This window comes from Podarcis gaigeae (genome assembly GCF_964106915.1).
Source record: "Podarcis gaigeae genome assembly, chromosome: 16".
Taxonomy (NCBI): Eukaryota; Metazoa; Chordata; class Lepidosauria; order Squamata; family Lacertidae; genus Podarcis; species Podarcis gaigeae.
This window is the reverse complement of record NC_139693.1, coordinates 37,442,029-37,459,189: the sequence shown is the minus strand read 5'-3', so window position 1 is coordinate 37,459,189 and position 17,161 is coordinate 37,442,029. Positions and strand designations below refer to the sequence as shown.

The following is a 17,161-nucleotide window of genomic DNA, read 5'->3' as shown; positions in this document are numbered from 1 at the left end:
GGTGAATAAAAATAAAGTAACATGGCTGCTGTAGAACAAGTGGCTTTCAAGCTTTCTGTCTTAGGGAAACTCTGCCGCATCATTTATCCCCTGTGCATCCACTTTGGGCTCCTGAAAAATGACAGAGGATTCTTGGACATGTTCTCAGGCTCATGTTCATTCTGTGCAAGCTTAGTGAACCAGCCAGCTAAGAATGCGCCTAGATCACACCCAGCAGTCACTCGTTGCCTTTTTATTGCTTTTATTAAAGATTTTCTTGAGTTTCAAAAGTACATCATCTCTGTTTTCAGATCACAAAGTCCTTTCTACAGATCAGTTATATTCAATGCGAGACATTGATGTTGTGGACAGTTTAAGGTTGGGGGAGAAGAGAGGTGGGGAGGGAGAGTTGTGCACTGGCAGAGGAAAGGACAGTTATTGTGTCCTTTTTAGAGGAAACTTGTTCATTATTACTGACACAGAGAAAAAAATAGTGAAGACATTCCAAGGAGCCCCAGATTGGCCTGGTTCACACATAGTGCAAGAGCATGGTTTATCAGACTGGCTTAGCATAATGTGTGAACCCAGCCCAGGTTAAAGGTTGCTCATTAACCAAGGTTTGTAGTTGGTTCATAAACCTTAATTAATGTTGTATGTGAGAATGTGGTCCTTCTTCTTAGCTCTGGTTAAAGAGTCTTCACCAACACAAAAGCTACAGAGTAAAGAGCAACAACAAATTCAAACCACTCTCAAGAGCTGGCTGGTGTTTTTAACTGTGATGTAATAAACCAAGGGTTAAGCGTTTGTCTATCAGGTACCTCATCTGAAACTATGGTTAACATTAGCTTAACTTTAGCATTATGTCTGAACCAGACCATTGCATTGAAATGGTATTTTAGTGCTGCTGCTCCTTTAGTTGATTGCACTTGCATCTGTATATTTTGTGTTATGGTTTTATTCCTTGTCCACCTTGAGAGGGCTTTTGCTTTGAAAGGTGGTATAAAAATATTTTAAACAAAATAGATTATTTTTTTTAAAAAATGCTCTTCAGTGTATCAATCAAATCCCTAGAGAGGTTGCTGCTTGATCATTTAATTTCTTGTCAGGAATTCCCTTAGACTGATTGTGGGTTGTCTCCCCCCCTCTCTTTCAAAGGCCAAGAATGTCAGGCCTCGCCATGCCCTTCGGACCTCAGTGCCAGCCCTCAGTCCCCACAGAACAGCTGCTCAGGGAAAACTGCAACTGATCCTCAGATGACTGCTTTTAAGGTTGGTGGTTTGGCCTTTTGTGGTTCCTTTATTCACAGCATTAATGGCCTGGAGGAACCCACTGTTCTGCATGTGATAGCCTGGGATAGGTTGAAGGATGGTTGCTTTTATAGTAATAGGATTATTTTACAAAGAATGAGGGCAGGTCATTGCCTCAAGGAGCTTACAGTATAGAAATAAAAGTACAGTGGTACCTCGGGTTAAGTACTTAATTCCTTCCGGAGGTCCGTTCTTAACCTGAAACTGTTCTTAACCTGAAGCACCACTTTAGCTAATGGGGCCTCCTGCTGCTGCTGCGCCACCGGAGCAAGATTTCTGTTCTCATCCTGAAGCAAAGTTCTTAACCCAAGGTACTGCTTCTGGGTTAGTGGAGTCTGTAACCTGAAGCGTATGTAACCTGAAGTGTATGTAACCCGAGGTACCACTGTACAATGAAGATTGCAGAGGAAGTGGAGGGAAAGGTTTATTTTTCTTACACATCCCTGGTCTTAGTTACATTAAGGCAGCCTTTGCCAACCGGGTGCCCTCCAGTTGTTTTGAACTGCAGCTCCCATCAGCGCCATCCAGCACAGTCTAAGGGGTGCTGTAGTGCCAAAGATCTGGAGGGCACCAGGTTGGCGGAGGCTGCCTTAAGCCAAAAGGATGACAGGGTTGCTTTGAAGTCTTTGCCCTGGTTGTCATTGAGTCCAGCGAACTCTGAACCTTCCTAACCAACCTTTTTCTGTGGCCTGGCTGCTCCTTGGCTTGTTCACAGCTGCTGGTCTCTGGTCTTTAATTAACCTTGTTGTGCCAAGAAGTTGGCGTTGGCACTGGGAAACGGCCCTTCCTGGCATTGTGGTAAAGCTCCGCTGTAGAGGTTGATGGTGAAAGTAAGGCAGCATCTATGGAAGCAACTAAAAGAGTCACATTTCTACTTGGTACAGAGTCGCAGGATGAAGCATATTTCAGCAGAACAGAAGCGAAGGTTCAATATCAAGATCGGCTTTAGCACCTTGAACAGCTTGGTGTCAGCAAACTCTAAATCGGTAAGCTGTGTGCTGGGATCCTCCATCTCCTGCTCCATCTCTCTCACCCACTACTGCGGGCAGCATCCACCAAATCGTGAAGTTATGTATAAACTTATACAGTCTGGCAATCTGTATAAACTCAGCAAATGTGCATCATTTGGGATGGGAGTGATTTTTGTCTTCATATGTTCTTCCAGTTTGGTTAATTAGTGTAATTTATTTTGGTTTGGCTAGTCACAAGAGCAGGAGCTGTTCAGGCAACTGGAGCCCTGCCCTAACCACTTGATTATCTTATTCTGGCTCACTCCTTTAGCTTCTGTGATTTGAACAGCCATGGCCTACACACTTTGAATCATATACCGTATTTTTTGCACCATAACACTCACTTTTTTCCTCCTAGAAAGTAAGGGGAAATGTCTGTGCATGTTATAGAGGAAATGCCTACGGGTGGCACGCCTCCGGATTTTCCTCCTCTAAAAACTATGTGCGTGTTATGGTTGGATGCGTGTTATAGAGCGAAAAATACAGTATTTACATCTGTGAGGGCTAGAAGCTTGTTTTGTATTGCTGATGAAATCTGTTGATAAAAGTACTTCTTCATGCAGCATAGAGTTAAATTATGGAACTCTCTCCCACTGGAGACCATGGTTGCTGACGACAAGGATAGCTTTAAAAGAGGATTCAACAGAGTCATGGAGGAGAATGCTTTCAATGGCTTCTGGCCATTATGGCTGTGCTCTGCCTTCATGGTTGGCGTACCAGTTGCTGGAAACCGGGGTGTGGGGGAGAGAGTTTTTCTTCTGCTAGAGGGTCTCCCACAGGCATTTGGTTGGTGACTGAGAACAGGTTGCTAGACTAGACCGGGACGCAGGTGGTTCTGTGGCCTAAACCACAGAGCCTAGGGCTTGCCAATCAGAAGGTCGGCGGTTCGAATCCCCCTGATGGGGTGAGCTCCCGTTGTTCAGTCCCTGCTCCCGCCCACCTAGCAGTTCGAAAGCATGTCAAAGTGCAAGTAGATAAATAGGTACCGCTCCGGCGGGAAGGTAAACGGCGTTTCCGTGCACTGCTCTGGTTCACCAGAAGCGGCTTAGTCATGCTGGCCACATGACCCAGAAGCTGTACGCCGGCTCCCTTGGCCAGTAAAGCGAGATGAGCACCACAACCCCAGAGTCATCCGCGACTGGACTTGACGGTCAGGGGTACCTTTACCTTTACCTAGAGTGTCTCCCTCAGGCATTTGGTTGGTGACTGAGAACAGGTTGCTAGACTAGATGGGCTATTGGCCTGATCCAGCAGGCTTTTCTTACATGCTTCTCAGGATGCTGAAATCTGCTCCCATTTCTACATGCTGCAAGTTTCCTGCACTCCCACAGAATCATGGCATAGAAATGTGTGTTTGTGCGCATGCTCAAATGGACACACACCAGTGGTTTCTCGTCCTCCTTACTTTTCCTTGAACTTTTGTAGGCACATAGCCTTAGGGCACAGTAAACATAGTTCTCTCCCCACACCTTTATCCACAAAACAACCCTGTGAGGTTTAAGCTAGGCCGGGAGGGCAACTGACGGACTGACTCAAGGTTAGGGAGCTGCCTGGTTGAGTTCAGGTTTGAACTGCCTGGTTGAGTGCAGGTTTGCCCTCCTCACTGCATTGACTCTCAAGTTTGCTGAGCTCACTCACAATGGGTGCCTTTTTGTATCTGCTGCAGATCAGCCATGCCCTCACACTCCAGAAGACGGTGGAATATATCGCAAAGCTTCAACAGGAGAGATCCCAGATGCAAGAAGAAGCCAAGCGCCTCCGGGAAGAGATTGAGGATCTGAATGCTGCCATCATGTGAGGGTTGAAAGCCTTATGGGCTCTCTCTTTCCCTTTCTACCAGAGACAGGGGACCTTTCCCATCAGGGCCAGTATAGGCACAAAAGGGTGTCAGAATAATACTAAACGAGGGATTCAGGAAGTGAATTCCCACAGCTGTGTTTCTGCAGAAACTTAACTGGTCCCAGTGCACACCCCAGTAAATGCTGCCTGGTATGCAAGCAAGGACTGGGTGTTAGGGGTAGCAGCACTTTCTTCTGTCTTCAAGTAATACCACCTGCTGGGTAACCCAAAAGGCTTTTCTCTGTCGCAGCAACTGTTTCCAGCTGCATTGGCCTTCCCAGCCTGGTGCTTGCTCTTCCACCCACCTCCACGTTGGCAAGGTGGGTGTCCACGAGGGAGGGGTCCTTCTCCGGGGGCCTCATGGCTATGGAACTCCCTCCCATTGGGACTCTGCCAAATTCCTACATTGCAGGCATTCGGAATACTCTGAAGACTGATCTTTTTCAACAGACCTTGCAGGGATGATGTTTGTTAGCTGGGTAACTGTCTGGCTCAATTATTGTTCTCTCCAGTTCTGTAATTTTATGTCAAGGGTTCTAAGTTTTGTCCGATTTTTATCTTTTCTTTTGTCTGCAAGCCGCTTTGGATGGGCGTTTGCCCAGAAAGGATCCTGAAAGTGTTTTCAAACAAATGAATAAAGCTGTTGAAAGAAATCTCCATACTACTACTACTAATATTTATTTATACCCCACCCTTCTGGCTGGGTTGTCCCAGCCACAATACTCAGAGCCACCTCAAACCCACAAGCATAGGCACAATCACTGTTAAAACTGATCTGATTACAGTGGTACCTTGGATGTGAACAGGATCCGTTCCGGAGCCCTGTTCGTATCCAGAAGCAAATGTAACTAGCGACAGCACGTCTGCACACACGTCGCTTTTCGACGCTTCTGCGCATGCGTGTGACGTCATTTTGAGCATCTGCGCATGCGTGAGCAGTGTAACCCAGAAGTAACGCGCTCTGTTACTTCACCTCCGTTGCCTCAACCCAAGGTATGACTGTATATAATACTCAACAGCAGTAAAAATGTTAGAACCATTCTAAGCCCAGAGAAGAAAAGCGGGGTCTTTTGATGGCTGAAAAGGGAAAATTTTCTGTAAGCAAGGAGCCACCCCTGAAAAGTCCTAGTTTGGATCAGGTGAAAAACAGAACAAAGCAATCTCTTGCTATTTATTCCTACCTGACCATTGGTTTTATATTTTACAGTGGTGCCCCGCAAGACGAACGCCTCGCAAGACGAAAAACCCGCTAGACGAAAGGGTTTTCCGTTTTGGAGGCGCTTCGCAAAACGAATTCCCCTATGGGGTTGCTTCGCAAGACGAAAAAAATCTTGCATCCCCCCGCGGGTTTTTTTTCGCTTTTTTCGCCCTTTTCTTAAACCGCTAAGCCGCTTATCAGCTGTTCTGCTGATAAGCCGCTTAACAGCTGATCGCTGGAAGCCGCTTGACAGCTGTAGCGCTAATCCGCTAAGCTGTCAATGGGCTTGCTTCGCAAGACGAAAAAACCGCTAGACAAAGAGAATCGCGGAACGAATTCTTTTCGTCTAGCGAGGCACCACTGTACTTTCAATTGGTACTTCTAGGTGGGGACTTAACTACCACAAATGGGTCATTGGCTGCAGACTTTTTAAGCCTATTGAATTTTTTATGGAAAGAATAAGTTTAGATTAAGGGGATGGGGGAATATGGGCTGGCAGTGTTGTGTGAGCACTGCAGAAAAATTTGCGTGCATAAGCAGCACAGACCCCGCAATAAACACCAGCCTGGAAGCCCCCAGACTTAACAGTGGAGGGAAACGTTTCATAGTTTTCTCTTTTTATTCTTCAGTTCTTGTCAGCAGCAGCTCCCTGCTACGGGTGTTCCCATCACACGGCACAGGTTTGATCAGATGCGGAGCATGTTTGAGGAATACGTCAGGAGCAGGACCCTGCAGAATTGGAAGTTCTGGATCGTATCCTTTTCCCATGCATGCAAATGAATGCCTGCCTTGTTGTTGGTCTGACCCTGATCTCAGTTCACTGATCTCAGCACTATCTGCTCAGAGAGGCAGCTCCTTGAGGGTGTCTTTTAAAGGCTTTGACTGCAGCCGCTGGGCCCTGGGCCCTTCTGCATGCAAAGCATGTGATCTGCTACTGAATTAAGAGCAGAATCTTAGCATGACTTAACAAAGAACTGCTTTGTTGCATCAAGCCAAGGGCCATTGAGCTTCCAGGGCAGCCAGCTGTTGGCACCCACATCTTGTGCATAGTTAGAGATAAAGGCCACCTTGCTTCAGGATGCAGATTTATAGCTTAGCTTTAGCAGTCAAGGCATGCCACTAGATTGTCCCTTAAATCTACCCAAGCCTAAGGGTCATATCAACCTGCCTTCTGCCTTGCCAGCATTTCCTATTTCAAAAGTGACTTATAGGTTGCTGGGGTTCTTTTTAATGGAAATGGCAGTAGGCCGGTATCTTTCGTGCCAAGGGTTCCACCCATCCTGAAAATGAAAGCAACATGTCATCCAGAAACCACTTTGGCAAGCAGGATGTGTTGCGCTCTCTAGGTTTTGAACTCCCTTAAAAGCCCAAGAGCATTTTGTTGAGTCAGTGGGAGAGACAACTCATCGGAAGCCTTGATGCTTTGACATAGTGGAGAGATGGGAGGGGATTCTCCAGGCTTCAGTTTAAGATTATAACTTCTCGTTTCCCGTGATGTGTATCAGACAGGAAGGCTCTGGCAGGAAGGGAGCGTTTTTCTTTTCTTTCTATTTCAAGACCTTGTTTGTGTCTGAGCCTTGAACATAGCTATGTACAGGACTGGCCTGAAACTAATATTGCTGTCCCTAGTTGCTGCTTCTTGACTTACAGCTTCCCAAGCAGCTCCTGCTTCTACCAGTTAGATTGGTCCAGCCACAGCTGCAGAGACATCAGCATCAAACATGGCTAGAAAGTTAACTGATGGGTAATCTCTTAATTATTTGCTTAGAGCAGGCATGGCCAAACTTGGCCCGCCAGATGTTTTGGAACTACAACTCGCACCATCTCTATCTAACAGGACCAGTGGTCAGGGATGATGGGAATTGTAGTTCCAGAACATCTGGAGGGCCAAGTTTGGCCATGCCTGGCTTAGAGCATTTGTTGATTGCCCAATCAACAGAGTCCTATGGATGGTTTGTACCAAGTTCAAAAATGCTAAAAGTACGAACGTTAAAACATAAATTGAAATGAGCAGTTCAATTTCCTGCCCCCAAACCAGCACAAGGTATCAATTACAGAGTTTAAAGTCCAGTAGAAACAATCCATTCTGTGAGCAAATAGCATAGTTCTAAAAGGCCTGGGAGAATAAAAGGGTGTTTGCCTCGTATCAAAAAGCTCTTGCTGTAAGCATCAGCCAAGCCGTGTTGCATTTCCCATATTGGGGGTGCCCCACTACAAAGTAGTGGACTGTGCAACAAGTGCCATACAGCATTGGACCATCAGCCCGCCATCCCATTTTGGCAGGAGGCAGAGAACTTGTCACTTCATTCAGGCACTAACCCTGCCAGCCTTCCCCCCTGGCTTGTCCTCTGTGCCTGGTGCTCTGAATTACCAGGCCTCTGAGCATCCAGGTTCCATTCAGCTGCCCCGTGGCTTTTATTCACTGTTGACTGATCTGTCCATCACCTTGTTCAACCCCATTAAAAAGCCACCAGTAGCTGACAGCACATCTGATAGCCGTGAATTCCATGTGTAGTGTAGCAGTTTTATTTGATTAGCCACCATTCATAACAAAGATAAAAAGGCATTCAGATGAGTCAATTCTGCATAGCATGACGGCCTTTTGAGAGCAAGTGAGGAAGTGGAGAAGGCCTCTAATGGAAAATTTAGTGGCTTCCAAAGAACCCCAGAATTTTAATTTTTGTTAAAAGAGCATTATCCTAGTCCTCATGGTTCTGGACAGAGTATTGAGAGCACATGAGCATTAGGGATTTTTAAAGCAATGCGTTTCCTTTGTCAAGACTTAGCTGCCATAACTGCCCTCAGCCAGATGCATGATGAATTCTAGAACAGTCCCTGTTGTGTTTTTCTGTTGCAAAAATGTGAATGTGTATTTACTTTCCCCTTAACTCACATTGCTGTGCAGTTCAGCATCATAATTAACCCATTGTTTGAAACATTCAATGGAATGGTCTCGACAACCAGCTTAGAAGAGTTGAACCAGACAGCACTGGCGTGGGTAGATCAGCACTGCTCACTGCCTGTCCTGAGGCCAAGTAAGTAAGGAGTTGGGAGTTTCCAAGGGGGTGTTTATCACAGATTCCCTCCTGGAGCATCATAGTGGCAGCTGAAACATCAGTGGAGAGTCTCAGTCAAAGCTGTTAACTCAGCCAGTCTGGTGTAGTCTGATTTGGAATACGACTTTCATCAGCCCAAATTAGCACATCTGATGATCAGGGAAGCTGGGAGTTCCTAGTCCAGCAGCATCTGGACTAGGGGGAGATTTTTCTGTTTGCACTTTAAAAAAAATAAGCCAACTTGAATTCTGTACACTCAGGTCCTGCTTTCTGAATATTTGGTATGTGAAAGTTCATTAATCCGAACACAATGAATCAGTACCCAAACCTCTCTATACACACTGCAGATTCAGATATCCTAACAAATAATTTTTTACTTCCTTCTTTGCCCTGTGGTGGTTGGGAGAGATAGAAGAGTTCAGACAAATGGAGAGCATTTTTTTCTAGGTTTTTGGGGCTTTTTTGGGGTCAAAATCTGAGGTGATTAAAAGCAGATAGTGGTCAAATGATTCTGAATATCTATGAATTCAAAATTTTCTCTCAAATTGGTTGTCAAGAGGAAATTGCTTTTGAGAGCAAAAACATGAGTTTGAAGGATTAGCACCAAGCAATGATGGAAATGATTTTTTTCAAAAATGTATACATTCTGAGACCCATTGAATGGTGGGGAACAATGGATCCTACTACATTACTGAAACTAACCAAACTGGAAGCCCCATGGAACAGCAGATCCCATATGCTAAAAACAAGCTCATTCTTTGACTGGATCCTTATGTAGACTAAAGAAGAGGGAGGGTATCATCAGGCTTGGAGGAACTCCAATGTTGGCAGAAGTACAAAAAAGTATTTGGAAAGAAAATGGATGTGGGGTGAGGTGGAAGATGGCGCAGCTTAGAGAGGACTGAGCCACTTGCTCTTCCAGGGTTAAGTTGGTATCAAGCAACAACGCCAAACTGTACAGCTGCTCCTTTGTGGGGAGCTCAACCCCCGGTAGAAGAGGTAGTGTGCCCACCTTCCAGAATGGGGAACCACCAGTCCACAATAGTTTTGAGTGATACACAGTTCAGTGAGGTACAACACCCTCTGTGTTGCATGAAATAGACTAGGATCCATTACAGCCCAAGCTGGGTACCGTATTTTTCGCTCTACAAGTTGCACCAGACCATAAGACGCATCTAGGTTTGGGAGGAGGAAAACAAGAAAAGAAATATTCTGAATCCCAGAAGCCAGAACAGCATGAGGGATCGCTGCGCAGTGAAAGCAACGATCTCTCTTGCTGTTCTGGCTTCTGGGATAGCTGCGCAGCCTGCATTCGCTCCATAAGACGCACACAACATTTCTTTTTAGGAGGGAAAAAGTGTGTCTTATAGAGCAAAAAATACAGCACTTTTATGATAGACTTGTTCCGTTGCAAGAATCTCTCCTGTGCAGCTGTGGTCACACTTAGTATATACACCTGTGTCTTTGTTGGAATTTTACTGCAAAGCACCCTTGAGCTTACATCACTTCTTTTGGCAAATAATCTTGGTTTCTTTCTTTTGCTTCTCCTCCCATCCTTAGTGGTTTTGAACACTCTTCGCCACTTGAGCATAACCACCTCCATTCTCTCTGACCCGTCTCGCTTGCCAGAACAAGCTACCGAGGCAATGCGCAAGCTCAACAAAACAGAAACCTAACCAAAGGCAACAGTGTGACCTCAAGCCGCGACAGACGCCCAAGCCTTACCGAGGCCCAGAGAGACCTCCTTGTGGTTGAGTCAACTTCCAGCACATGGGGGAGGCCTTGGCACTTGGCCGAGAAAGATGTGTGGCGGTGGGGGGAGCCAAGGGGGACAATTGTTAAATGCTGTGCTTGGGTTTGGTCAAACGGGAAAGCCAACTCAGGTAACTACGCAGAGTGAGATATCTGCACCCAGCAATAGAAGCACTCCTTCAATGCAACATACTGAAAATATATGCAGTGCTGATGTTTTTCTGCAACTTGACCTCAGGCATCATGGCTCGGAGAGGACGGAGGGGGCAGAGCCATGTGTTAAAAGGGAAATGCATTTCCATCTTTGTGAAATATAACTTGCTTTTATATTTTGTTACTGGACTTTTGGTCTCCCTTCTACGTGGGATTCTGGCTTCAGCCTTCACTGGCTAAGACTTATGCACCCACATGACCCGTATTGGCAGGAAACAGAGCATAAAGTTCTTCCTGCTGCCGTAGCAAAAGGCAAACCGCCTTTGAACCAGAACTAAGCTATGTTGGTTGGCTACGGTGGGAACAGGATGCTGGACTAGATCAGCTCTTCTCCCGTTCTTCCCCTGCAGATTTTGAAATGGCTTTGGGAAGGGGAAAGGGGCATAGTGTTTGTTTGTCTCCCACCGGACCCTGGCAGACGTTCAGGTGCATCAGAAACAGTCCTTTGGATCCTTACTGGTGACTGGGGTGGGAAATACATTCATAACCAAAGGAGAAAATTTAAAAATGTTCACAGCTGTACCCAGAATGCAGGATGTATTTTGTTAATGTGAAATCCGCTCTAGCTTTGTAGCCTTTGGGAAGCCAAGATATGCTGACACGCCCGTCCCCTTTACACAGGAGAGTGTTTCTTTAAGCTTTGCTCATTCTGTTCTTAAACAGAGACCTTTTAACTCCTGTGCAACTAGTTTAAGCTCTAGGCTGTGTGTTAGCCTTGCCAAGGGGTTCACAAAAGTTACTAGCCCACCAGCAAAAAGTTCAGTAGCCTGCCTGCCCACACATCTTAATAGCATGCTAATGGCTTCCAAAACAAAACTTGCCTGCCTGGTCACCTTCAGTGGCTTCTTGGTTGTCCCAGGCCACAAGCCTGTCCCTGAAAACCCAACACAAATGACTTAGTGCCACCAGAGAGATGTGAACTGTCTTTTTAACTTTAGGAACTATGTCCCTAGAAACATGATATGTTCTAGCCATTTAAAAGCCACTTCTGTTCCTACCACCCTGCTCAGCTATAATAGTCCTTAACCAGGAGGTCACTTCAGGCTCTGGTTAACATTAACCAAGGTTTAAAGCCAGCAGAGGGAATTTACGCCTGAGAGTCAGGCTGTGCTTGGGGGGGGGGGGACACGTGTCCCACAGCCTGCCTCTACCTCTACTAAGATGATGACATATGCAGACAACATCTAGAAGGAATGTATGCTTGGGGTGTGGGGTATAAAGGAAATGCCTCTTAAGATTCTGCTTGCCATCTGCAGTTTTTATCATTTATAACAAGATACAGATGCATTTCAGTCTGCTGCAATTTTTTCGCTTGTCAAAAAGCATGGGTTTTTTTTAATCGATTAATATAACCCATTAATTGATTAAACATTGCAGCCCTACTAATAAGTATTTGTGAATTTTATAGCTGCTGAATGTACAATGCAGATTTGGCACAGATACCATTCTGCTTCTTGTTTTCAGGCCCTTTTCAGCTTGTTGCATTTAATTTAGAATAGTGGTGTCTGTCTGTCTGGTCATCTGTTCCAGAAGAACTCCATGCAGGAGGCTGGCCTGATACTGTGAATCATTCTCCTTCCCCAACTCTTCTTATCCCAGTTGTCTCTGCACTTTGCATTTTGCTCCACCCTACTTTTAAATAATAATAATAATATCTGAAGTGCTTTTTAAAAGTCTGTATTTTTAAAATCTAAAAGTTCACCAGGGGTCTGCATAATCCAGGAGCTCCTTGGACCTTCCTCTTCCCTGGAACTGTCTCTCAGTAAGCTACATTTGCAGGAGGAGGGACCAGATTAGAATCATAGAATTGGAAGAGACCACGAGGGTCATCTAGTCCAACCCTCAGCAATGCAGGAATCTTTTGCCCAGCATTGGGCTTGACCCCAAGTCTCATGCTCTACTGACTGAGCTATCCCAGCTCCTTTCCCAACTCCTGTTTTCTTCTCTGAGCCCTACAGCTCCTACTTGGGTGTAACAGGGACTGGTACCATACATGCTTTCTCCACAGTGTGGGCTGCCTCTGGAGAGTCAGCTTTCTCCGGTTACCCTCAGCATCCTGTTTAGTGGACCTTGTCCCTGAAGCCACAGCCGTGCACATAACAATGCAATATCTGTTGAGGAGTATTTTAAAACCGACCTGCTCAATGAATTTGGGTTTTCTCTGCATCAGAATGACTGCAGGCTACCTAAAAACATAGCAACAGTTTTGTCCTGTGACCAGCCAAGAATTCCAGCTTATGTTGGAGTAGAGCATCAGTTGCCAGCATCTGCAGAGCAGCTGACAAGGTGGTTTCTTTTTGGCAAGGTGGTTTCTGCTGGCTCTGGTGGCATTGGAGGGAGGGGGCTGCAGAGCTAGCAAGCACCTTTCTCTCTCCCCCGAATTGTGAGGAAGGCTCCTGAACAGTTAATAAAATAGGCAGGAGCTTCCTGGCACGGGCCAGAATTAGACTCTGGGCCACTAGTTGACCTGTTGTTGTGTGAAAAGAGCTATGAGCTCCCTTTCACCCAGTTCTGTTATTTCAATGTTTTTCTCAGACGTTGGCAGCCATAGCAGTATTTGAAGAGGATTCTTGCCAAAAAAAAAACCCAAGACACTAAACCTCAAGCTATAGTGGGGGACGGGCAGTTGTTCAGAACCGTCTCTGTTTGTGGCCCCAAGTTCCTCTACTCTCCCATTTCTTCAAATATACTTTGAAAATCCACTGCCGTCTCCTTCTAAGATCTGCAACCAACTCCAGAAACTGGCCTAGAGAACAAAGATTGATGCAGGGCAACATACCCCCCCCCAATCGTCCTATTGGCCCCGGGCCTCTGCAAATTCTGTTGACCAGATTGAGCAAGCAGAATTTGCAAGTGTTGCCACTTCCTGACTCTGAGAAAGAGGCTGATGCAGGAGAACAAACTGTTGTGGGTACCTGGACAGGAGACTTCACGCCTGTCCAACCCCTGAACAGCTCTGAAAGCAGCAGGTGTTCCTCTTGTTTCAGGAGCTGTCCGTTGTCATTCCCTCGCTCTCCTCAGGTTGTGGCACTCTGCAAACAAGAGAGGTTTTTAAACTCTCCATTTCAGTTTACCTTCTCTTGATTTGCTCAAGAGCATTTAGCTTGGGAATGGAACATCCACCTTTTCCAGGAGCACTGACCATCTTTACTCTGCAAACCATAAAGCGGTCAATAAAGCTACTTTTCAGAAGCTGCTCTCAGGTACTTGCCTTCAGTGCAAAGATGGAGTTGGGTCCGTGAGAGTTCTTTGTGTGGAAAAGAGCTCTGCAAGAGGCACATGCACACAGATTTGTTCTGCCTGAGCCTCCCTGGGTGCACCAAGGTTTGGCTGTTTCTCTTAGCATACAGTGGCATGAATAGTGCTGGCTTGGTTGACCCAGATGTGAACACGGCAAGGATCCTTTTCCTTTTAAGACCATCTTCCCCAACATGGTGCCCTCCAGATGTTGGAATTACAGCTCCCATTGCCACTGAATTTTGGTCATGGTGGCTGGAGGTGATGGGAGTAGTTGGTCCAAAATGCATAAATGCCACCAGGCTGCGTGAAGGCTGGTTTAGTAGTTTCATCACAGCTGTCTTCACACCTCATGAGCTGAACCAGAGAAAAAACTTCCTTTTGGACCAGGGATGAGAACTTGTGAGCTCCAGCTCCCATCAGCCCCTGACAGCCTGGCCAGTGACACCATTTGGCAGCGCACAAGTTCCCCACCCATGTCTTGGACTGACTGTTAAGAGCTGAAGAACCCTTTTTCCTTGGCATCTAGTCTCCTAAGGGTATCACTCCAGAGATGCTTAACACTGCCTACCTTTGCTCAGGTGAACCTTTTTCTTATGAACTCTACCATCATTTTCCTCAGCCAGACAGGTGGTGAGCAATCAAGATTCTGTATGGCTTTGAAAAGGTACCAGCATTGCAGAGAGGTAGTTTCCATATGATTGTACTTTGGAAGGTTGTGGATATTTTGGGACTTGCTTTAATCTGAATGATGCTCATAAAGTTGCATTTTGCTTAATAAATGGGGTTGCAAGTAGTACAGATAATTGTATATTTCCTCAATTATTGTTCTGGGCAAAATTGCTTGTTTTGCAACTACAAACGATAAAAGCTTTTTATAATGAATTGGTTGTCTTTCTTTTCCTTTTTAACGAGCTGTGGGAGGATCTCAGACCTGCCCCTCCTTTCAGCCTTGTGAAAAAAATTTTGTTGCATGAAAATGGTGCTCCATGACAACCTCTTGGGTTGGTGTCTTTCAACAATGCAATTGCACTTTTTTACAACCAAAATAAATATTCTCTCTTTTTTAGGATTCCATGGCGTGTCTTGTATTGTGTCAGTTTTCAGCAGAGGCGTAGAGTCTCTGTGGTGATGCATCTGGTTTAGACTTCTGTTCTGCCCCGTCCAGAGGAAAGTGTGATGAGAGCTCCAAGCCATTAAGATGCAATATTAAATTGTGGCTGTTGCCTCTTACGATGCTGAGTCTGAGACAAGCCTCTTTGAATGAGAGGTCTTGCAGAGGTTCCACAAAATGCTTGATGCTTAGATTTTTGCAAAGAGAAGACAGGTCTGCACTGCATAACATGAGCCCCACCCCCCATCTCATGCTTTTTGTGTGTAAAACTCATCTTTTTCTGGGATCTTAAAAAACCCCAGGACTCTGGGCAGAGCGCTTGATTTCTGGAGGTAATGCACTATCCATCTTCTTCAACCTCAAGCACCATGAAAACACAATATCTTGTTGCTTCCACAGCCCAGTTCTCCAAGCTGTGAGGCTTCAGAGATGTAACATTGGAGAGGTAAAGCATTTTGTGACCAATGGTTTCTTAACTGTTTGTAGGTGCAAATATTTGTAGGTGCAGTCACAGCATTCACATGCCAACAGATACTGCTCCCCCATCAAATTCTAGGGATTGGGGCATGCACCCTAGCTATGCATCCAGAGTTCCTCTCTGCTGCAACCATTTGATCCACTTTCTTCATTTATGTACAGTGGTACCTCAGGTTAAGTACTTAATTCGTTCCAGAGGTCCATTCTTAACCTGAAACTGTTCTTAATCTGAAGCACCACTTTAGCTAATGGGGCCTCCTGCTGCTGCCGGAGCACGATTTCTGTTCTCATCCTGAAGCAAAGTTCTTAACCTGAGGTAATATTTCTGGGTTAGTGGAGTCTGTAACCTGAAGCGTATTTAACCTGAAGCGTATGTAAGCCGAGGTACCACTGTATTAGAACTCCTGAACATCCAGTGTAGCTGACTCTTGGGAGGATTCAAGAAACATAAGAGTCCTTCACGGAGCAAATAGTTAAACTATGGTACTTGCTCCCACAGGAGGTAGTAATCACCACCAGCTTGGATGTCTTTAAAATGAGATTAGACAAATTCACAGATGAGGTTGTCAATGACTGCTGGCAACGATGGCTTTGTAGTAGTGTCCTATATATGAAAGCCAGTTGCTAGGAAACACAAGTGAGGAGAGGACTGCTCCGCTTAGGTCCTGCTTGCAGTCTTCCAAGTGACTTCTGGTTGTCCACTTTGAGAAGAGGAGGCTGGACTAGATGGGCCATTGGCCTGATCCAACAGAATTCTTCTGATGTCCTTACGCAGATGAACAACAATTCTTCCAGTTCTTTTGGAAGGCTTAAAAGGGTGGGGGAAACCCATAAAGTACAACTCTCTTATTTTAAGAATTTATGTCATGAATAAGTACCTCAAGTTACATACGCTCCAGGTTACAGACTCCGCTAACTCAGAAATAATACCTCGGGTTAAGAACTTTGCTTTAGGATGAGAACTCGTGCTCTGGTGGCGCAGCAGCAGCAGGAGGCCCCATTAGCTAAAGTGGTGCTTCAGGTTAAGAACAGTTTCAGGTTAAGAATGGACCTCCGGAACGAATTACCGTAAGTACTTAACCCGAGGTACCACTGTACCACTTTTTCCCCTGATGAGTGCTTTAAGCAAGCCAAGCAAACCATGCCAATGTCACCCGCATTTTGAAGCTGAACAGTTCCAGCAGTCCTATAGTATTGCGTGCATTTACCCCCTTCTGCTGCCTTGGAGTTTTGTTTTTTAAAAAAAGTTTCTGCAAGGTGGTTTTGTGCCTCTTTGTGATAAATCACGTTTATGCTTGAAGAATCTGCGGGCAACCACACTTTCCTCCATAAGACAAAACTTGCTGCATCAACTTCTTTGTAAGCAACAGAGAATCGGAATAATCAAATCAACACTATCAAGCTTTCTCAGAGTTGCAGGTCTGCAGGTCACACTTATTTTGAGTGTGCGTGAGTAGGATGCTTGCAAATGACTGCAGATCTGCTAGCCAGATAAATGGGGAGTGAAAAAAGCCATGTTGTGCAGCTCATTACACTGATGATATATTGTAAAGGCTTACTTTACAATAATTTAAAACAAATAAGCTAGTGCTAACTGAAGTAAAATACCAAGAGTTTTGAGGGACTTTAAGGACCAGCAGGTTTTTGTGTGTAACTTTGAAATTTACCATTGTTATAAGAATTTTAAGGTCTTATTTATATATAAAATAGATGTTCATAAATGTACCAAGCAAACACATTCAAATATGTAAACCACATGTCTGAAACCCACAGAAAAGTCCTGAAACCATTTTCTCTCTCTCAAAATGACCTCAAATATTTCTCTGCAAGGTCGAAGGAAATGTGAGATCTCCCCATTGTCTCTTTCACATATCACGTCTTAAGGGCACATTTAAGCTATGAATAGGGTGAGTCTGTCACCTGGATTCAGGAAAACCAGAGTGGCCAGGATGCCCAGGTAATCCAATCAAGTAACCTAG

At 45.3% G+C, this 17,161-nt stretch overlaps 1 protein-coding gene and 1 long non-coding RNA gene across 3 annotated transcripts in view; one reads left to right on the top strand and one right to left on the bottom strand.

Annotated features, from left to right (window-relative positions):
• Window positions 1-14,663, top strand: part of MLXIP (MLX interacting protein) — a 58,616-nt gene extending 43,953 nt beyond the window's left edge. For both annotated transcript variants that reach the window (XM_083717084.1, XM_083717083.1), the window contains 6 exons: window positions 1,135-1,247; window positions 2,171-2,272; window positions 3,963-4,090; window positions 5,963-6,086; window positions 8,239-8,368; window positions 9,950-14,663. In XM_083717084.1, the coding sequence (XP_083573210.1) occupies window positions 1,135-1,247; window positions 2,171-2,272; window positions 3,963-4,090; window positions 5,963-6,086; window positions 8,239-8,368; window positions 9,950-10,065 (713 nt within the window). In that variant the 3' untranslated portion in view covers window positions 10,066-14,663. The remainder of the gene's footprint in view (window positions 1-1,134; window positions 1,248-2,170; window positions 2,273-3,962; window positions 4,091-5,962; window positions 6,087-8,238; window positions 8,369-9,949) is intronic.
• The window catches only part of LOC310834356, a 78,485-nt gene that overhangs the window by 4,916 nt on the left and 56,408 nt on the right, over window positions 1-17,161 (bottom strand). The window lies entirely within an intron of this gene.